The sequence below is a fragment of the Eleutherodactylus coqui genome, chromosome 1 (assembly GCF_035609145.1).
Source record: "Eleutherodactylus coqui strain aEleCoq1 chromosome 1, aEleCoq1.hap1, whole genome shotgun sequence".
NCBI classification, from domain to species: domain Eukaryota; kingdom Metazoa; phylum Chordata; class Amphibia; order Anura; family Eleutherodactylidae; genus Eleutherodactylus; species Eleutherodactylus coqui.
Genome location: NC_089837.1, coordinates 313,365,007 through 313,388,420, shown reverse-complemented (window position 1 = coordinate 313,388,420; position 23,414 = coordinate 313,365,007). Strand labels below are relative to the sequence as shown.

Sequence of the window (23,414 nt, the reverse complement as noted above, 5' to 3'; positions counted from 1 at the left end):
TAATTTACGTGCCATACTTGATGTTGCTGAATAGATAAAATCAGGATCAGAAATATGCTGGGCCTTAATTCCTGATCGGAGGGCCTCCTGATCAGGTATAGGGGAAAAAGGGGAATTATGATTTTTCCACAAGGGATGCATGGCCCCACCTTAACCCTCCTAAATGACATCTGAGGGGGCAAGGGCAGAAGTGTTTTGAGGGATCCTTTTATAATTCGGGGCTCCACAGAGCCCCTCTGAGATACACCTTGGCATAAGGCTGCTTGGTCTCCAGATACTCAGCTGTCTTCAGTGCTCAAACTAAATCTGCGTTCTACCCTGAAGACTACCCGATTCCACTCAGTAACAGTCCAGTTTCATTGTTCAAGACCCCAGTGCAAACTGAGGCAACAGTGAATGGGTGTCAAAGGACGTACACGTAATGGGTGCCATGAGCCCAAATGACCCTCAGCTAAGCACCTGGAAATGGTTCTGACAGACACAGGGGTGTAACAATGGTGCCACCTGTCTCTGGATGGTGGACAGCGAAACAGTTGGAGCTGCTCGTGCTTGTCAGACAATCCCCTCTACTGGCGGTCTGTCGAGGGTGTCCTGGTCTCAGTCCCTTTGTGTGTGTGCCCTCAAGCCTCCACTGGTCCAAGACCTCCAAACCATCTGGTCAGAGTGGCCCTGGAGGTTGGCAATTCATTGATATGACCATCCAGCTTCTCGTGTTCTATTAATGTGCTTCCTCTCAAATTCTGTTAACTGGGCAAAAGTGTCTTTGATTGCATTGTAGAGGCATCTAGTGGTCAACAAGCTCTACACAAGCAGAAAAGAAATCCACTATACACAAGGAGCCTGTAAGAGTAGACCAGGGGTGGAACCACTTTTTAGGGCCTCATTTAATCACACCACAACTCTAAACACTTACATATCTGCCTCACATATAACTAGGCACTTGATTTTTTTTTTTTTCCTTTTTTTTTTTTTTGTTAATTAATTAATTTTTAGAGTGTACTTAATTTGGTATCACTCTAAGGCCCTCTGTCCACGGGCATTGCGGTATCCTGCGGTGGGAGCCACTGCCCAGGAGCAGGAGCCGCAGACGAATCTCCGGCGGTCGGGGCAATTCGCAGCATGCTGCGAATTGCCGGCCACGAGTGGAGAATGATTGCGAATCATTGTTAACAGGGGGCTGGCGCTTTCCATAGCAATGCTATGGAAAGTTTCAGACTGCGTGATTTGCCGGCGGTTTACTGCTGGCGAAATCACGTCCGTGGACAGGGAGCCTTATTGTATCGCCCCACAGAATAAGGGCGGCTGCACACGAGCGGAAATTCCGTGGCGGGATTTCCCGCGGAAATTTGGCCCCTGGAAGCTGTCATAGGATTGCGTTAACAAACGCAATCCTATGCAGGCGCCGCAGCCAGCACATGAAAGAGCCAGGGCCGCGGGAGAGGTGAGTGCCTGCACTGCTCTCTGCAGACGTTCGGGTCGGGTCCCGCTGCGAGAATTCTCACAGCTGGATCCGACCCGACCATCTGCAGGCGGACAAAAGGTAACATTTTATCTATACCCTATAAAAAAATATTTAAAAAAAATTGTGGAATTTTTTTTTTATTTTGGTGATTTAAAAAAATAAAATAAAACTATTGTGGTTCTTGGAACGTGGGGATGTAAAAGCAAAAAAAACTACTTTGCAAAAAACACAAAAGTAATAATCAGATGTACCTCAAAATAGTACTTCAGATAAATATATAGAATATGTAAACATCGTTGTAAATGTACCGACAGGCAGAAAAGATTCTAAAGCTAAATAAATAGATTAAACAGTATAATGTGGGAAAACCCTTTTACGTAACTATGTAGAATGCAATGAAAAAAAGAAAGTTGTGTATTTATTACTTATGACCACCTGCAGATGGCCAGGTCGGATCCTACTGCATGAATTCTCCCAACGGGATGCGAGCTGTGCCCCTGCAGTGACCAGTGGGGCTCACCTGCTCCCGCGTCTCCTCCGCTCTTCTATGTGCTGGCTGCTGCCTAGCCGGCTCATGCACAGAGCGGAGCTGGCGTGTCACTAGTGACATTTCTGTGTGGGCCTCTGCGAGACCCGCACAGAAATGGAACATGCCGCAATTTGTTTTCTGCGCATGTTTTCACATGGACAAATCGCGGCTGTGTGCATAGTATTGCATTATGTAATGCAATCCTATGGCAGCGGGCACGGGTGGAAATTCTGCAGGAAATCCCGCCGCAGAATTTCCGCCCATCTGCAGGAGGCCTATGTTTACGACGGTTTTTGCAACTGCAAAATATACAATGAGATTTATCGGATCTAGTGCAAAGAGAGTGAAGCAACTAGTGAGATTCCAGCTCTCATTTTTTACACATTCTTTAGAAAATGAAAGCAGTAACTTGCTTTCCCTTGCAATTTTTTTTCTTCTTAACGTTTGCCCAACAGTGGGATGTCCCTTTCTTCCTCCTCCACGGATGCCACTCATCCATAGGCCCAAAAAGTTCTAGTTTTGTTTAGTCACTCCACAGAATGGAATACTAACATTTCTGTGGCTAAGGGTGCATTAACACAAAGGATTTTCCTGTGTGAGTTCCGTCCAATTGCAATATGGACAGAACCCACATGGGAAAATAACCCATCGGATTTCAATGTGTTAATTTATATGCACAATTGCGTTACATTGCGTAAGTGCGGTGTTTATATGCAACGTCGCTAAGCAACAGCGGAAAATTAAAAAAAATAAAACCAGGAAGACGGCGTATGCAAGACACTCTGTCATGCACAGTGCAATATGCCTGCTCAGCGCCAGCTCCTGCAGCGTTTTACTAAGGCTGGGTTCACACAGGGCGGATTCCCGTCGGAAATCTCGCGGTTTGGCCGCAGCAAAAACCGCGCGATTTCCGCCGGGAGAACCGCCGCGGTTTAAGCCGCGGCGGCTTTGAAGCGGTCCGGCCGCATGCATTTCCGTTGCGGCCGGCTCTCCCATAGAGGAGAGCGCGGCCGTAACATAAATAAACAAAAAACCGTCTGTAAACAGACATGCTGCTTCTTTTGAAACCGCGGCTGCGGCGGCCGCAGCCACGGTTTCAACGGGATTTACCGCAGCGGATTAGCCGTCCCGTGTGGACGAGGTTTCTGAGAAACCTCGTCCACATGGCTGGCTAATCCCGAGATTAGCGGCCGCGGGCGGTTTTGCCACGGGCGGATCTGCTGCGGCAGAACCGCGGCAAATCCGCCCTGTGTGACCCTAGCCTAAGGCTGCCTGCACTCGAACGGGACGGATTGCGCATGCAGGAGCCCACAGCAGAATCCGACCCTGTGCCGACGTACACGCACACCTGTGTTTTCTGTTGCAGATGGTCTAGACAGCTCACCAACGGACATGCACAGTACAAATGTTTTTGTCTATTTTTTTTTTTTTGGCGATGACACGGAATTCACAACTTTTCCTCAATATCAATTGCGGAAGGGGCACGAATCGGACGGCTTCCATTAAGTTCAATGGTAGCTGTCCATGAAAATAGAGCATGATCTTTTTACCTCTGTGTGCAGAAATCTCAATTCGATTCCGCAAGTGTGCAGGAAGAAGTGATTTTTCCATAGCATGCTATGAACGGTATTTGCTGCAGAACTGCGGTGCGGATGCCAGCCTTGGATTCCGCAATACAAATCCATTTTTGTGATAGTGGCCTAGCTTTTTGGACCACTCTCTTGACTTGGGGCTCTCTGTGAGCGCTCTCTCCTGCGAGCCACAGGCGTATCTTGCATTGCCTATTGCTGCCTTTCAACAAATCCTCATGCATTTTCTTGGCCTGTATGCACCTAATACAAGTCAAGATTAGTGCATTTTGTATTTTTTTGCGCAAGCGTTTCACGTGGTGTGTGAGAGGCACATAGACAATCCAGGTATTTGATTTGCTTTATGAAGCACACCTGATCTTACTGATGAAGCCCTCAATGATTTGCATTGGGTGTGCTTGAGAAAACTCTTGATTTACAAATGTGTGCTCTTGGGTTACATGCACCGACTGAGAAAAAGGGATAGGGCTCCTGCACACTGATAAGGGCGATATTGGACCGTGATTCACAGCCTGATATCACCCTCGCAATCCTTCTGAATACCCCTGGAAGCAAGGCGTTTTCACATAAAAACGGTCTCGCTTCCCTGGGGGGCTGAAGGAATCCCCCTTAGCAAGGAGAGGGAGGGAGGGAGGCGGCGCTACAGGGAATCTCCTAGAGATTTCCCCATATTTGGAGAGATAGGTGGTTGTGGCAAGAGGGCTTCCCCTAGTGTGGGGCCGAAAGAGGGTGGAGCAAATCTGCAGCTTCCTCCGCTTCTTGGTAGGACAGGCATGGTATCCCTATCATATGCGAACATGAACCAGCCCCCCAGTGGGAGCAAAATTTCCATTCATGCAACGTTGAGAATCGGATCTTAATATCTCTCCTTACCCCAATGGCAGCATTGCTGTTCATTCATCTTGTAAGTTAGCCATCAAGTAGCACTTGCCAAATTGTCGCTTAAAATTCTACATAGATCCTACCTAGTGCCTACAACAATCTATATAGATATTGTCCAAGCACTTCTCTGAACTGTTTTAGGGGATGTGACATTTTGGAATAGACATCCCATACATGGTGGACGTGGTTGGTAGTGAGGTCTCCCTGGAGGCAGGTGACCAATTTTATATCTAGAGTCCTGGGTAAAACGTTCCCCCTTTCCCTGTCGACCTGCCTCTTAGTGGACAAGCCCCATGGCTTTAACAACCAACAACATAAGCTTTCACAGTATATTTGCATGGCCGCTAAAATCTACATTGCTTCCCAGTGGCTTTTACCTACTCACTCACTTAATCCAGTTATTACAAGTATATTGAAAATGATGATGTACGAAAAATTGTTGGCCATGAGGCAAGATAACATGGAGCTATTCCTCAAAGCCTGGCAGCCATGGACCGCTTTCCTGGAAATACCTGGCCTTAACAGACTTCTCAGAACATGAGGAATCATACCAGGGACGATTCTCCTACCCCTTCCCCCCCCCCTTCCTGGATAAAGTGAGGAGGATGTCATCTGCAAAAAGACTAGATTTATGTTCGTTTTCCCACTATCTTTTCTCCTTAAGGAGAGCACCTAGAAGGTGAGTGAGTGAGGAGACTTAAAAGGCCATTCATGCTCCTCCAGGTAATATGCAAATAAGGGAGATGGAACAATACCTCCACAGTGCCACCTGTTGAAAGGCAGCATTCCTTCATACTAATGTTAGACTTGTTATACAAGACTAGTCCCTCAGGAAGATGTGATCGTTTGACCACTAGGACAGTAAACTGCATTACTTATTCTGTGCATTCTACAGTGTCTATGGCAGTGTTCCCCAACTCCAGTCCTCGGGGACCACCAACAGGTCATGTTTTCAGGCTTTCCCCAGCGTTGCACAGGTGATGTAATTAAGTGGCAATGCCTCAGACATTGCCACGGGTGTTCTTACCATAGGATATCCTGAAAACATGACCTGTTGGTGGTCCCTGAGGACTGAAGTTGGGGACCCCTGGTCTATGGCATCAGCCTATTAGACTCTGGCAGGGTCTAATAGGCTGTGGTACATTGCACACGTGGAGACACGGATGAGGCATCTGCCTTCCATGGAAGCCCATTGTAGCATGCAGATGACTGAAAAATGGAACCCCTCTTCCCCTATCATCTGCTTACAGTCTCCATTTGATATTTATTGTGGCATCTAAGAGGTTAAACTGCAAGGATCTGAGGTTTCTTCATGCTTTGCAGTTACAGTAGTAACCTGGTTGTCAGTAGTCAACCAAGCCACTGCGTTAAAAAGCTGTGCATGTTTAAAGCCAAAGAAAAGACCGCAGAAATGCACTTTTTTAGTCACCCTGTCTCCCAGAAAAAATGCAATAAAAAGTTGTATGTATTCCAAATTGGTACTAACGTAAACTACAGGACATCCCGCAAAAAATGAGCCCTCGCTCAACTATGTTGACGGAAAAATAAAAAAGTTATTGCGCGCAGAAGATGCAGCAGAAAATAATAAAAATATATAAATCTTTGAAAAAAAATACAAGTGCTACAGCAAAAAAAAAAGAAAAAAAAAACGTATACAAGTCTGGTATCGTAGTAATCGTACTGACCCGTAGAATAAAGTTATGATGTCATTTTTGTTGCAGTTTGTGTGCTGTAGAAACAAAACGCACTGAAATATGGTGGAATGCCTTTTTTTTTTTTTTCATTTTACTCCACTTACAATTTTGTAAAAGTTTTTCAGAACATTTATATAGTACTTTAAATAGAACCATTGAAAAATACAACTCGTTCTGCAAAAAACAAGCCTTCATACAGTAATGTCGATGGATAAATAAAGGAGTTATGATTTTTAAACGGGGAGGGGGAAAAAAAAAGGGTCTGCTTCATTAAGGGGTTAAATAATGTACTATCTTCTTTCTCTGGATCATTACGCCGCAGGGATACCACATGTGTAATTTTGTTTTTAATTTTTTACATAGTAAAGGAAGACAAAGGTTTTTGTTTTTACTTTTTTAATTATTTTTTCCTCTTATATAAATTTTTTGGTTTTAGGGGACTTCCACATAGACCCATCAGGACCCCCTGATTACATTCCGGGGGTCCGAAGGTGACAGTCCTTTGCATGCTGCAGTCGCATAGACCGCGGCATGTAAAGGGTTAACACAGCAGAGATGGTAGGTTTTCTCCATTCTCTGCTGTGTAAGAGCTGGTGCCCGGCTCTCCTCTGATAGCCAAGCATCAGCTCTCCCTGCCACAGAGACCATGGGTTGGCTTCTGACAAGCCAATGATCTCCATAGCAACCTGTAAACAAAGCAGTGCAGGAGTTTGAAAATAGAAGTGGGAGATTGCTGGCAGATCGGTAATATCTTCCTGCTTCTTTTTTCAAAGTCCTGCACTGTTCTGTGTGGGTGTGTGCAGGCAGAGCACACTGCCACAGCTTATGGCAGTGTGCTCTGCAGCTCCCATAGTGAAACATAGCCCGGAAATCTTCTGGGCTATATCGCTATGGGCAGTGGAGCTCGTCCCGGAAAATTTCCGGGCATGCCATTCAAGGGGTTAAAGGAGTGCTGTAAGCGTCAAATACTACAGTGGATCCTGCAGCGTTTTAAAGCATTTTTACAGCTGTGGAGCCGGCTGTGACCTGGAGTACTGCCGTGTATGGCAAAATTGTACTGTGCGTAACCGCGTACTCGCGCACTGTCATATTCCGTACACCTGTTTTTGTTTTTTTTTAAATCTATTTTTGATTTCTGGCACCGGCGCTTAGTGATGATCTACACATCGCCTATGTGCAATGAAACTGTGTATGGGCTCTCACACGTATATACACGACAAAATAGAAAATGTTGCGTTCTTTTTGCGCTCGCATATTACACAATACCGATATGCTAATGTGCGCAAAACTGCGTAAGGGAATATAATTGATTGCCTGTGAGCTACCACTTGTAACACGGACGTACACTTACTCCTGCGTGAGTCTGGCCTTATAGCTTTATTTTTGTTGTAAAATCAGCTTCCTTCCCACCCAGCTCTGATGTACTGTGTAAAGGCTGCTGCAGTCTATGGGACGTTACAGCCTGCTGCAGCCAATTATGGCGCTCAGTGATCGCTACGTCAGAGTGGAGGCCCGGAGCTGATGGCGGCGGACTTGTGGGAGGTGAGTATTGGCTTGTGATTTTACAATAAAAATATAAGTCACTTTAAGGCCTCATGTCCACGGGGAAAATCAGGCCCGCTACGGATTCTCCATTGAGAATCCGTAGCGGGTCCCTCCTGCCCTGTGGACATGAGGGCTGAAAATAAGAATAAACTTACCCACAGTGACCGTGCAGATCTTCTCTTCTTCGCGGCCGGATCTTCTTTCTTCGTCCGGCGGATGTGCTCAGCGTGCTGGATGACTTCCATAGGCTTCAATAGAAGCCTGCGGGAGCCGTCCCCGCGGGAGACCCGCACCTAAATGGAGCATGTCACGTTTTTTTTTTTCATGCTCCTTTTTAAAAAAAAATCACTTTTATTGACCATCCGCAGGTATTTATCTACCCGCGGGTGGTCAATGCATCCCTATGGGGTGTGGATCTGCGTGCGGGAGAAGAGTTAAAATCCGCTGCGGATTTTAATTCTTCTTTTCCCCGTGGACATGAGGCCTAAAATACCATCCGTGGCTAGCTATTTACCCACAGGTGGTCAATGCATTCCAATGGGAAATTTTAAGTGTGGATCACGCACGCTGGTGATCCGGTGCGGATTTAAAATTTTTTTTTTTTTTCCCTGTGGACATGAGGCCTTAGGGATTTAAAAAGTGTTATCATTGTGTTCCCTATACATCTGCTGTATGTTAGCACATATCCGTCTCCGTAATAAACATCAATGCACCTATGTGAAACCAATAAACCGTCTGAATGAGTGGCTTGTCTGTTATAATGTTATATGCTAACCATCGGTGCCTTTGTATGCATTATGGATGAGCAAAATGCATTAGTTCCACTCTTTTTTTAGCTGGTAAAGAATGGCATATTTTCACATCGCCTGTGACCGTGCCACAAGACAGGGTCTGCCTCCAGGGACAGGAAGCCTATTGCAGGTATTTAAGAAAAAAAACTTTCCTTTTTTGTTTTCTGTCCCTGGATGAAGAGTCCTTTGGGTTTCTGGGGCTGGCATGGGGTATCTTAACCCTAATTTTATATTGTTTAAGCCTCATGCCACACAGCTGGGTCTGATTCTGACTGCGAAATCAGGCCCAGCACCCTGAGACACATACTCGCCTGCCTGGATCTGCCACGAGTGTCTCGGCCGACGCAGCGTAGCGCATAACGTGTCGGCGCTGGGCTGTGACGCTGATTCTCGCGATACTTCCTGAGTGCTCACAGCGGAAGTATTGCGGGACGGATGGCTTCCATTGACTGCAATGGAAGCCAGCTGTGCAATTTTCCGCACAAAATAGAACCTGCTGCGATTCGCAGTTAATTTCTGCTCGTGGGCAGGGGAGAACTGTTTAACATGGCTTGTCTATGGATGGAGATTGCTGCGGGATTCGCAGTGGTTGTCTGACCACGAATTCCGCAGCGATAATCTGTTCGTGGGCATTCAGCCTTATAGTTGCTTGTTCTGGGTTTGCAGTCCAAGGAGGTCTGCATTCATGCGGTAGTACCCAGTGAGTCAGACCAATGCCCGTCATTGGCAGGTTGCAGCTTGGCAATGTCACTTTACTCTTTGTTCCTCAGAGCTTGCATGAACGGCATGATATACTTTCACTTCGCAGCCCTGGATGAAGTGGTCCTGTAGTTGCTGATGAAAATGGAGTACAGTAGCTTGGAATGTGTGGCATAATTGGCTTCCTGCCACTAAAGCTAAAGACTCATCTGGATATGCCACCAATGGTAGGAGCAGAAAGCTAGGCCATGGATCACACCCTTCACATGAAGGCGGAGGGTGCTTGTTAACAATACTGAGGCTTCCTGTAGCGGCAGTATGGATAGTCCTCGTAAATCCACTACTCCACCACCTTCTAGTATCCGAGCTCTAAGGGCAGTGTCAGTATTGTTCCCCCCCACCCCCCCCATATGTGTGCTAATGAGCTGCTTTTTCCTGCGAAAAAGTCTAAGAAGGTGTTAACGAAGACTTGGTTTAAGGAATGTGCCCTATATAAAACTAAGCTATGAGCAGCATATACTAAATTACAGTAACTAAGAAAGCTTTGTCTGTGTGAAGGCCATGCCTTCCAATGGGTTCTTCCACACAAGCCATATTTTGTAAGCTGTTGCATTGTGAGACTACAAAGTCGCGGCATGCTCTATACAGCCGAGATTTGCATTTTTGTTTTTGTTTTTTGTAGCCCAAGCTCCCCTACGGAGCCTCCTTGTTTATCGCATTGCATAGCACAAACTTGCAATTTTCGTGCAATGCGATTTCTATATTAGAAAATCGTATTAACTTTCTCGCTACAAAATCGTTCTTTTTTTTTTTTTAATCGCGGGTAACAGAGACGGGCTGCTGCATTTTTCCCAAGAACAGATCCTGACTGACGCTACAAAATCGTGTGTACATCGCAGCGATCTTGCTGTCACCCATGTGGAAGCGACCTTAAAATAAAGCCCTTTTACACAGCCCAGTTATCGGGTATGAATGTTCCGTCATGTTGGTCGTGTAAAAGAGTCAAAGCGCTACTGAACGAATGCTCATTCGTCAGCTGATTGGTGTTCGTTACCTGAGACTAAGAATTAGCTCATGTAAATGATTAATACACTGAGTTGATTCCTGTAGGAAGCAGACAGCGCCGTTCTCAATGCAGTGGCCAGACTTGGTATTGTAGACCATCCACTTTAATGGAAACTTTGACTGTAATACCAAGCCTGGCCACTGCAGTTGGTACGACACTATCTGCTTTTTGCAGAAATTGGCTCCGTGCATTAGCGCACTGGGCCAGCGAACAACTAATTAATGGGGGTCCCAGGTGGTAGAGCCACACCAATCTGCTATTGATATCATATACTAAGGATAGGCCATCAATATTTTACAACTGGACAAACCCTTTAAATATTCTGACATATTTACTTCTTAGGAAGAACTTGAATGTGAAGATGAAGTGGATTCTGACTCCTTTCTCCCTAGATAACCCTTCTTTCTAGCTAAAGATACTGAACCACTTTTAAAAGCAATTAGGCTCACAATGTATATTAAGAAACATGAGGTTACAACCTATCCAAATTTATTATGTTTGGGGGCTAGAAGGCAAAAAGTAAAGGTCTTCATTAATTAAAGAGTTGGTAAAAAACAGGCGAAAAAATATTTAATCTCAAAGGGTTTTAAAAGAAAATATTTATTTAAAGAACAGAACTCTAATTTCTGGTAATCTTGTCCTAAAATCGATGTTTTCGTATTGATAAAGTTTTTACAAAATTCTATCTTCTATTTGATTTATAGGCTTACTCCATGATCTGATGGACAGATCATGGAGTACGCCTATAAATTACGATAAGTGTAATTATATTACACTTACCAATAATTAGATTTTCTGGAACACTTGACAGCACCCTTCATTGTTTTTGCTGTTGATGTATTGGCTGGGTGTGCGGCTAATTAAAAAAATTGAGAAATTGCAAATTGGGGCTGCGGGAAGGGCAACCAGAGAGATAGAGGCAAAGATAATGTAGACTGTGACCTTGGATGAAGTAATCAAAATGGGTGTGGAGCAGTGTGAGGGGTTAGTAGAGTTAGACCTTGCAGAACAGTTAATAGGGAAACACTAAAAATAACCAAAACCTTCTAAAATATATGGTGACTAATGATAAAAGTCTGACTAATAAGGTTGATGAACTAGAAGTAATATTGTCTGAGGGACAACTGCAACATAGCAGGAATCACTGAGACCTGGTTGTATGAAAGCTGTGAATGGACAGTAAACTTAAAGGTTAGTCTGTTCAGAAGAGATTATAAAAACCGGAAAGGGGGAGGGGTTTGTCTTTATGTAAAATCCTGTTTAAAGCACACACTACGGCAGGATAAAGCTTAGTTATTTCTGAAAGGTCACATGAAAATTTGGGCAGCGCAAAAATCATTGGACAGCACATGGATGCCATCTGTGTGATGTCTGATTTTTCATGGAGCCCTTAATGCATAGGTTATTTTTGGTCGTGAAACTGGACCAGTAAAGGAGATGCTATAATTTTTTATTTTTTATTTTTTTAAATCCGGTCCATATGCTGTCTGTTTGAAGTCCTCATTTGAGAGGATGAAAATCTACAGCATACGTTGGCAGATTTTTTTTTTTTCCCCACGGCAAGTAGATGAGCTTTCTTGAAATCTCATTCACCTGGCTTTTATTGTAAAAACCTATGTATTTTATACTACACACAAATGCACAGTGGGAAATATGCAGCTTGTACACCACATGTGAACATATCCTTACGGCATCAGAAGAAACTGTTACAGCTAAGACAGATGTAAGGCTGGTTTCACATGAACAAGTCGGATTCCGCATCTGGGATCTTGCAGCGGATTCCATCTCTGACCTTCATTCTCTGTACTGCAGATGACCACAGACGCTCGCCGTCAGTTATGTGCAGTACATATTTAAAAGGACTGTTGCTGATGCGGGTAACTGCAGCCTATCCACAATGTTAATTGGAGATGGGCTGCAGGTCAGACTTCATAGACTTCAATCTTCATAGACTTCAATGGAAGCCGTCCGTGCGGATTCTGCACAAAAATAGAACATGCTGAGATTTTAAATCCCTTGCGGAAATCGCTATCTGCTCATCTGAGCGGACATGCGAATGTTGTATTTTTTTCAATAGGCGCGCTATTCCACGGATCGTCCATTCAGGTGATGATTGCGAATTCGGCAATAGAAATCTGGTTGTGTGAGACCGGCCTAAGAAGTTGGGTATACTTAACATTTCAAGAGTTCAACAGCCTTTTATGTTAGCATTTCGCTCCCAGAAATTTACTTTAGGAGTTTGTGTAATGACTGCATATCTGTTTAACGCTTTAGGCCGCCTGCAGACGAGCGGGTCGGATCCGGCAGCGAGAAATCTCGCCGCGCGATCCGACCCCAGAGCCTGCAGGGACGAGCGCTTACTCACCCGCGCCTGGCGGCCCCGGCTCTTTGATGTGCCGGCTGCCGCGCAGCCGGCGCATGCGCAGACCGGAGCCGGCGGCCAGGTGAGTGCGTGCCCCGCAGAAAATTAGAACATGCCGCGGTTTGTTTGCCGCGCGAGATTTCGCGCGGCCAAACCGCGGCCGTCTGCATAGGAGTGCGTATTGTAATGCACTCCTATGCAGACTTTCAGCGGCGGAAATCCCGCGGCGGGATTTCCGCTCGTCTGCAGGCGGCCTTATGGACATTTTTGTAGATGCTCCAATTTATAGTGCATCTGTCTGATGACTGTATATTTCAAGTCCCTAAGGCTGCTGTCACACATGTGTTCACAAAACACTGTGTCTGAAACCGCAGCGTTTTACCTCTACTTTGCGCTGCATTTTTTAACGCATTTGACAGCATTCAACGCATTCCATCATTATGTTGAGTGATGAGATGTGTTAACATGCGCTAAAACACACGAAAATAGAGCGCTAAAAAATCGTCGCCTTAGAAACGCTGTGTTCAAGCGCTACTGTGCGAGGCCCCGTTGAGATCAATGGGAGCGTTGTACTCCGATTAGCGTGGCAAAAAGCGGGCTGCATGAGAGCAGCCTAAGGGCGGACACCCACTGGCAATATTTTATAATGGGAGAAGTTTAAAAACATCATAATTGCCTCATTTGAGTTGTTCATACCCTTCAAAAATAAAAGAACTACAAGTAGAAGGAAACCAATGTGGTGCAAGAAGACTGTAAGGGGAGGCAATAAGTGAAAAAAGAAAGTGTTTAAATTATTAAAACAAGAAGGCAGTGAAGAAGCGCTAAAAGCATACAGAGAAAAAAACTAATTATGAAAAGAAAAGATCAAAACTGCCAAGGAGGAGGCAGAAAGACTGATCGCTAAAGAGAGCAGAAATAACCCTAAACGATTTTTTTCAATTATATAAACGATAAAAGGTGTTGCAGTGAAAACACTGGTCCTTTTAACAAATAATGCACTTAATACATAATCTAATAAATAATTTTTTCTTAAGTGTATTCACGAAAGAAAAAGAAATGTCACACAAGAGGCCAAGGAGTCACAAGGTGCTTCACAAAAATATCGATAGTCGATAGTATGAACAAACTATCAATAAAATATCGGTGGAAAACTATCTATATTTTGATATATCGTGGGTTTTTTTGTTTTATTTTTATACAGCATAAGGTCTAGGGTTAATAAAGCAACAATCAACAAAAAAAAAATAATTATAGTTTTCTTTTAAAACTTTAAACTGTTGAATTTATTATTAACTTCTAATTATTGATAACCTCATGGAAATATATTAAAGTTACAAATGAAAATAAAAAATTACAGATGCCAGAAGTTGTTTTTTTTTATCATTGGCCCCAATAATCGTTATCTAATGAGCCAAGAAATATTAATTTGCTCGCATGCTCTCCCTTCACAATGCTCCAAGATGGACGCTGGACCTGACAGGATGTGAGCATGATCTCTGTGTGTGTGTGTGTGTGTGTGTGTGTGTGTGTGTGTGTGTGTGTGTGTGTTTGTAGGGCTGCGTGCCCTGCATTTTTTCAAGTTGCCGCTGAGGGACCAACTGTCTCCATGGCAACTTGTAAACAATGCAGGGCCTGGTTACGCAAACGCAGTGCCCTGACACAATTGTAATTGCGTTAGATGGGTCTCCTATCGTTTCTATGGGCACTGCGTTCGCGTTGAACGCTGAACGCACGTCATGTTGCGTCTCCTTTTCTGGACGCGACCTTTGTGTGTTCAGCTCAGCCCTCCATCTGCATGTGGAAATGCTTATATTTAGATCGCATTGCCCACAGCCATTGTGTTAGACGCAAGCGTTCAGAGCCTGCGTCTAACGCAATGAACAAGCGCATGTGGAAAAAGGGCCGAAGACCCCACTTGTTCTGAGAGTTATTTTGCCTGGAGCAAACCTTACTGGTGACAGTCACCTCACACTTTCCAAAAGTTTCTAGAACTTGTTTATAAGTTCATTAGTGCCTCCAGCAAAACTCCATCCTGTACCAACACAAGGAAAAGGGCGGAATGTAAAGAAAGAAAATCTGGTCACCGGACCACAAGACATGTTTCTTCTTTACAAAAATCGATATAATATCACCTTAAACTATCGATGTTACCGATATATCGGACATAACAATATCGATGAAAAGTATCGCCAAAGCATTAGTGGTATATCGATATTTCGATATATTGGTTTTCGATGTCCCAACCTTGGGTGGAACCACTTTTAGGGCCTCATGTGACAAGACCGTTCATCTGATCACAACACAACTAGTTATTTGCATACCTGTCTGAGATGTAACAGCGAAACGACAACTTCTTCTAGGTGCTTGATTTTATATGACCGCATGTATATTAGTGGAGCTAATGACTAAAGGTATGTTCACACATTACATGAGAATCTGACATGTAGTTTCCTTGGCAAAAATCCAATGCCAACACTTGGGACTCCTACCATGATTAGGCACTACGCACTGCTGTGGATCCGCAGGAGGATCGGGCCCATGCCTGTTCAGTTCAACTAATCTTTGTTTTATTCCATGTGGAATCCAAGAAAACGGTATCATGCCTCGTACTTCCACAATAAATTGTATTCTATGGCGTCACCAAAACTCCATATGTAAAATTTGCTTTGTATTTAAACAGGGTTGCAGATACCCCATCCACACGCAGGGCTTGCAGATTGTCAGATTTGGCATGGAATCCATGTCAAATCTTCCACATGTGAACATAGCCTTAGTTGTTAGGTTGTGTTGGCATGCTTTTTAGGACCTGGTATAAACCAGATGTAATCTTTTAGTTGGCATCTCTGTACTAGCCTGGCTTTACCCCATTACTATGTGCCAGCAGAAGCAAGCTTGATGTTCACAGTGCAATTATATTTTCACACCCCAGAATTCAGCCCTGCTGGGGCCCAGTGAAGCAAAGGAGAAGAAAGCCAAGTGTGCATGTCTATAATTGTTGAAATGGGAGGAATAACGCAAAAGCCTTTCTATGGTTGGCATAGCACAGTGGGATAAGGAACCTGTGGCAAATGTCCGGTTCAGCTATATTCTTCTGTCCCACACTCTGTGGAGTGTATTTGGCTGTTCTCTCAGATTACGATGGCTGCTTCAGTGGATGTGCCGTATTAGAATGGGGCCTAGTAATTCTAGGTTTCTGACTGGACTGGTTCCATGACTCAAGTATTTTCCTATCAAAAATTTGGAACTGGTTATATTTAAGAGCCAAAAAAAATCACTGCTAAATTAATAGGCAAATAATATTGTCAAAAGAGGCTGAAGAGGAGAAGCTATACTTTGCATTTCAGTGATTTAAGGGTGTTGTATAAGAAAATCATGACTAATCATGCTAATGTTACATAAATCACACCACTTTTGTCCATGGTTTGTCAACTGAGTGCAACTCGGACAAAAGAGGTGCTGCTTCTTTTAGTAAGCAACCATGCTTTTTTAAATCTCCTACAATCCCTATGAACCCCCAAAAATGTTGGTAAAGATCAAGTTTTTTTCACCTGTGTTACTCCTTAAGGGTGACTGCCCACTACAGTTCTTTTTTTCACTGCGAAATTCACAATGTTTTTTTTCTGCAGGGGTCTATGGGACTTGTAATGTTAAAATCGCAATTTACTGCGAAATCACGATTTTGCGCAATCGCGATTTTAAACATTACAAGTCCCACAGACCCCTGCATAAAAAAACCGCTGCGAATTTCGCAGTGAAAAAAAAAACTGTACTGGGTAGTCACCCTAATGTACACTGTTCAATTAACACGCGTAATATGCTAAATGTGCTGTGAAGAACTATAAGTTGTGCTAAATGGAATCCTTTTCTCCTTATTTCTCTCTAATAGCCCAAAGTGGGTTTATTCCACCATTACAGCAAGTGTTCCAAGCTCCAAGGCGTCCTGGGATTGGCACAGTTGGGAAACCAATAAAACTTCTTGCCAACTACTTTGAAGTGGACATTCCCAAGATTGATGTCTATCACTATGAAGTGGACATTAAGCCAGACAAATGTCCTAGGCGTGTCAACAGGTGAATCCTTGTCTCTGTATAAAAGGAAAAAAATTAGCTTTCACTGTAGATCCAAGGAGCTGACATGGCATGCTGCAGAGGCCTGCTGTTAAACAGCCATTAAGAAGCTTACCGCCCAGATGGGCGTGTACAGCTGTCAGCCTGGCCCTTTCCTACTGCTGGCCCCAGCTAACCCATTTCTCCACTCATTATTCTGGTGGAGACAAGATACAACAGATCCATCATACATGCATATCAAATGTTTTTGGGAGCTGAGTCTGCTCTATACATGGTACATGCTGGCTGTCCAAGGCAGCTGACGCCAAGCTACAGCAGCTAGGACTGATGATGACTTCGATCGACTATCAACCCTTTAAGTGCCGTGGCTGACACACACTGTGGCATTTAAATGGCTGGACAGAGGGAGGATAATCCCTGTATCCACCCGAGACTAGATCGCTAGGTGTTGTTCAGTCTCATTGGCAGCCTGAAGGCTTGTGAAGGTCCCCAGACCTGCTATGGATTTCAGCCTATTAAGCTGTAAAAAACCTTTCCTAAAGTCTATGTGCGAACTAGCCATGCAAGTTGTGCCTGAGAGGCTCTTCCGTAACTTTAACATTGGACAGCACATGGACACAGTTCTGTGTGCTGTTCAGTTCAGCACATTGACATTGGCATGTTCTATTTCTCGTCTGTGATGTGAACAGGAATAGTATGCCTTTTTTTTCTACATGGCCTATATTAAAAACTTACAAAGTGCATAGCCTTATAGTAATATAATGGTACCATGTGCTGTCTGTCGATTATCATGCACAGTCTACAGCCCCAAATACACTAGTTTGCATTATTCCCTTTTTTTTTCTATTTCAACGCACATATATAATGTATTATATAATGTAAGAAATTTTAGTACTTCGCATTCTTATTACATAACTCATCCTGTTTATCTGACCCAGACCTCTAATGTATACTTTCAGGGAAGTTGTTGAATATATGGTCCAACATTTCAAGCCACAGATATTTGGAGACCGAAAACCAGTATATGATGGAAAGAAGAATATTTATACAGTTACAGCATTGCCTATTGGTCATGAAAGGGTAAAAGCTTTACATCTAGTTTGGGGAGCCATGTGTATTAAATCAAGAAACGTTGTATAACAGTAACCTACATAATGTTCTTCTTTGCAGGTCGATTTTGAGGTAACCATACCTGGTGAGGGAAAGGATAGGATATTTAAAGTGTCCATTAAATGGATGGCCGTGGTGAGCTGGCGGATGCTACATGAAGCTCTGGGGAGTGGGCGAATTCAGCTTCCTCTAGAATCTGTGCAGGCACTAGATGTAGCGATGAGGCATCTGGCCTCAATGAGGTAAGGAGATGAACTAACTTCTATGTCTTGGACTTTTATTGAAAGTAGAAGGAAATGCAACAAGCTATGTTTATGCTGCAGCTCCTGAAATTGAGCAAGGGGATTGGACCAGATGACCCTGGAGGTCCCTTACAGCTCTACGATTCTATGAAATGTACTTGGTGATTTTCTTTGTAGGTATACTCCAGTGGGCCGGTCTTTCTTCTCACCTCCTGAAGGTTACTATCACCCACTGGGAGGGGGGCGTGAAGTTTGGTTTGGCTTCCATCAATCTGTACGCCCAGCCATGTGGAACATGATGCTCAACATTGATGGTGAGAGGAATCGTCAGTCTGGTTTTCTATTCTATGTAACACGTTAATCATAAATGTTTATTTATACTCCTTTATATCATATTTATGTACACAGGGTCCCTTTCTGCTTCTAATTATTACTGGAGCAAACACTATGTTTAATATACTCCTTCTGATCTGTCATTGTTATCTGAGATTTTTCTTTAAACTGCCTCTTTTAACTCTGTTTCTCTTTGTTCAGTATCTGCCACTGCTTTTTATAAGGCTCAACCAGTCATAGAATTCATGTGTGAGGTTTTGGATATTCGAAACATTGATGAACAGCCCAAACCACTTACAGACTCGCAAAGGGTGCGATTCACTAAAGAGATCAAAGGTGTGTACCCAAGAATTACAAGGCATGAACATAGTGCTAAGATAGTATATAATTGTCAAAAGTTTAATTAACTTTCCTATTCTTTTACCTTTCATATCCTTGGTTTGGTTAATTTATCAATTGCCTGCACCATTTGTTGAATTTCACCCTTAAGGACCCTGTCCATTGATTGGGTATATGAACATGCATGCCCAATGTGTTTTTAGTGCACAGAAAGACATTTGATACTATTTCTGCATCTTTGGACAGGTTTGAAAGTAGAAGTCACACATTGCGGACAGATGAAAAGAAAATACAGAGTCTGTAATGTGACTCGTAGACCTGCCAGCCACCAAACGTAAGTAAATACACAGATATGCTAGCTGGCAAGGTATGCCAGGGAGGAGGGGGGCAGAAAACAGGACTCCATAAGCCCAAAACAACAGAGGGGAGAGAGGGAGAGCCCACAGAGAACCACACAAACGGAGGGAGCAGGAGGGGAGGAAGAAGCTGCAGACACAGTACATGCAGAAAGTGAAAGTAAAAAGGAAAGAGCAGACAAAGCAAACACAACAACGGACCCTGCTAAACACAGCAAGGACAAGGAAAAACAAAATAGTCTACATGCTGTACAAGATCATGCTGGAAATAAGCAGGAAGTCACAAGTCAGGCAGACAACCCCAACTACAAAAATAAAGGTGCAAACAGTGTCAATCCAGACGAACACTACACAGAAGACAGCATGAATAATGCAAGCAGCCCAGGCATATGCACGCACAGCGCAAATCACGCAGACACCTCAGAAAGCACTATACGAGACACCTCCCAAAGTGCAGAAGATGCCGCCAAAAAAGATCAAAGGCAGGAGGACGAAAGGTGCGCCAGGGAGCCTACGTTGAAAGAAATATTCAGCGAAATCACTAAAGGCAACGCATCACTGAACAACCTTAATATGCAGATGGGGGCGATGCAAAGTAATATAAACCTGCTACGGCAAGATATGAGAAAAATATCAGAGCGTCTGACAGAAACTGAACAACGTATAAGCGACGTAGAAGACGCAATACAGCCGATGCAACGAGACGTGGAAAAAAAATCTGCATGACATACAATATCTACAGAACAAGGTAGACGACCTAGAAAATAGGTCAAGAAGGAACAACGTGCGGATTGTGGGCCTCCCAGAAAAGACGGAAGGAAGAAACCCTGCAGAATTTTTTGAAACATGGCTGCCCGAATTGTTCGGAAGAAACACTCTAACTGCAATGTTTGCAGTCGAAAGAGCCCACCGTGTACCGACACGACCCCTCCCCCCGGGGGCTCCAGCCAGACCGATACTCATCAAAGTACTGCATTACAGAGACCGAGATACCATACTCCAAAAGGCCCGCGAAAAGGGTGAAATCCAATATAATGGCGTGAAAGTCTCCTTCTATCCAGATTTCTCCACGGAAATACAAAAGAAGCGAGCAACATTTGTAGAAATAAAAAGACGACTGCGAAACCTACAAGTGCCCTACGGGATGCTGTACCCGGCTAAACTGAGAGTGGCGGCGCTGGGCACGACACAATTCTTTGAAAACCCAAAAGATGCAGGTGCCTGGATAGATCAAAATGAAGAACAGATTCGGAGGGGAAGATCGCCGCGCAAGACACCATGAAGAGGCTGCACCTAAAGAAACGTTCATGCCAAGGGAACCGAAAATTTCTGAAAGGAGCTCCTGGGACGACAGGATGCATCGCGTAGGAGAATGGAGGACTGGTACCCCGATCCGATGAGACAACGGATCAGTGAGTTACATGTTGGGGGTGTCTGTTGTTTGGTCTCTCTCTCGCATATTAGGGGAATATTAGATAAGATACAGTTAAAAGGGATAAGGTTAAACGATAGAAAAATGATTCAGGGTGGGATAAGGGGAAGAAATGTCAACGTAAATGTACAAATGATAAATGTGTTGCAAATAACGAAAATATGTATAGTAAATGTGGATAAATGTCTGTACTGGGGGATGTGGGGGACCAAACCAAAATGTTACTGGAGAAGCCCTATGCGGAGAACAAACAGTAATACACATACACATATACGGGGTGACACGGGCGAGACACAAATACAGAGATGGGGACCCTCCCAGTGCGACTCACTCATAAAAACAAAAAGGGGTGGAGGCGCCCAGAAAATAATAACCCTGCGGAAAACAAAAAACAAGGAAAATGGGTAGTAGGATAAGGGTCGTATCGTGGAACGTGAGAGGTATGAGTGACCAGACAAAACGATCAGCAGTACTGCAAGTCATCAAGGAACAAGGCCCGGCTATTATATGCTTGCAGGAAACACATTTATCAAAAGAAAATACGGACACGTTCAAAATAGGGGGGATGGGTCAGAGCTTCCACTCCACACACACGAGGTATTCCAGGGGGGTCAGCATAGTGATACACAGAAATATACCGTTTAAATGTCTCTCACGAAAAATTGACCCAGAAGGCCGCTTTATATGCCTACACTGCAGAATCTACAACTACACATGCATTATAGCTTCAGTATATATCCCGCCACCATATAATAACATGATAATGAGGCAAGTTATAGGATTCATAACAGATAAACCGGACATTCCAGTCCTTATCATAGGCGACTTTAATTCGGTCATTAACCCTGCACAGGACAGACTAAGGGCAGGAAACGCAAACGAAGAAAGGAACCTGACACCACTAGGTAAACTAATAAACGAGATATCATTGATAGACATATGGAGAACACGGCACCCCACAAACAAACAATACTCCTGCTACTCATCCACATACCAATGCTTATCTAGAATAGACCTAGCGGTAGGGAATATCCAGATATATAGAGATATAACCTCGATAGAATATCTACCAAGAGTTGTTTCTGACCACTCCATCCTACGTCTGGACATACAGCACAGTAACACTGTGAGTCATTCCCAAAAAAGATGGAATCTGAACTCGCACTGGCTAAACATATTAAACAAGGAAATAGTGAAAAAAACACTAGAGGAATACTTCATATTAAATAAGGATACCACAAGTATGACGATTTGCTGGGAGGCCATGAAGGCATATATGAGGGGGGTATACATACAGCAAATCACACAGGCAAAAAAAGGACATAGAGAAAGAGGGCAAAAAATACGAGACAAACTAAAAGAATCAGAAGAAAATTACATAAAAGAGAAAACTATAACAACACTCAACCTATGGAAACAGGCCCAAGAGGCCCTTAATAAATACGTCCTAGAAACGGCAGCCACTAAAAATGGGTTCAGGAAACAGACATATTATGAGGAGGGAGAAAAAACGGGACATATGCTGGCAGTTATAGCCCGAGCACAAACTAGCCCCACATACATCATTGAACTAAAAGACGCACAAGGCGAGATAGTCAGGGACGCAACATCCATAAGAGAGATTGCACGGGAATTTTACTCCTCTCTGTATTCCTCGAAACTGGAAAAAACGGTAGAACAAATCGAGGAATACTTGGCGGATATAAGAACACATAAATTGACGGAGGAACAGAGAGAGTTTCTAGATGCACCAATAGACTTGGAGGAGATGCAAGAGGCAGTAAAAGATATGCAAAATAACAAGGCCCCAGGGGAGGATGGTTTCCCAATAGAATTTTACAAACAACATGCAGACACTTTATTACCACAACTCCTGGAGACATGGGCGGGGGCGGAAAAGGAAGGGGAACTACCACAAACAATGCGAAAAGCAAAAATAATAATTCTGTTAAAACCAGAAAAGGACCCCCTGTTGTTGGACTCGTATAGGCCGATATCGCTGTTAAACGCGGATGTCAAAATTATAGCAAAAGTTCTAGCCAAGCGGCTATCACAAGTGGCATCCACCTTGGTGCATCCAGACCAGAGTGGATTTATACCAGCAAGATCAACGGCAACGAACATCCGTAGAGTATTTCTAAACCTACAAATACCCGTAGATAATACCGGAGACAGAATCATATGCTCACTGGACGCGGCCAAGGCGTTTGATAGCGTTGAGTGGCAATACCTGTGGAAGGTACTAGAAAAAATGGGCTGTGGCCCAATATTTGTGAGACGAGTAAAACTCCTATATGCTAGAGCGGAGGCGGATGTGTCCATCAACGGGGGGTCATCAGAAACATTCCCACTACATAGAGGGACAAGGCAGGGATGCCCACTATCGCCACTCCTGTTTGCACTTGCAATAGAGCCCCTAGCATGCAAAATTCGGTCACACCAGGAAATAGTGGGATTCATAAGAGGAAACATGGAGGAGAAAATCGCTTTGTATGCAGACGACATGTTATTATTTTTAGGGGACAGGGAAAAATCTTTAGAAACCACGATGCAAACAATAAAAGAATTTGGAGCCTTCTCAGGACTCGCTATCAATTGGACCAAATCCGAAATACTATCAATAGACACCCCAGACATGCAAGTTGCCAACAGAGAATTAACCCTGAAATGCACCCCAACAATTAAATATCTGGGAGTTAAAATTACGAAAGAGGTCAGTGAGTACGGGAAAATAAACCTGGAACCACTTATGGAAAAATGGAAACAAAAACTTCACATATGGAAAAAACTACCCATGACAATCATAGGAAGAGTGAATCTTATAAAAATGATATGGATGCCCCAATTACTGTATCTAATACACAACTCCCCACACTGGATAACACAAAAATTTTTCCACAAGGCCAAGGGACTGTT

At 43.8% G+C, this 23,414-nt stretch overlaps 1 protein-coding gene across 1 annotated transcript in view; it reads left to right on the top strand.

The window, feature by feature from the left end:
* The window catches only part of LOC136574055 (protein argonaute-1), a 90,234-nt gene that overhangs the window by 25,184 nt on the left and 41,636 nt on the right, over positions 1–23,414 (top strand). Inside the window, exons 2-7 of the mRNA XM_066574987.1 lie at positions 16,506–16,689; positions 17,646–17,766; positions 17,857–18,038; positions 18,216–18,352; positions 18,573–18,707; positions 18,957–19,044. Coding sequence (XP_066431084.1) covers positions 16,506–16,689; positions 17,646–17,766; positions 17,857–18,038; positions 18,216–18,352; positions 18,573–18,707; positions 18,957–19,044 — 847 coding nt within the window. The remainder of the gene's footprint in view (positions 1–16,505; positions 16,690–17,645; positions 17,767–17,856; positions 18,039–18,215; positions 18,353–18,572; positions 18,708–18,956; positions 19,045–23,414) is intronic.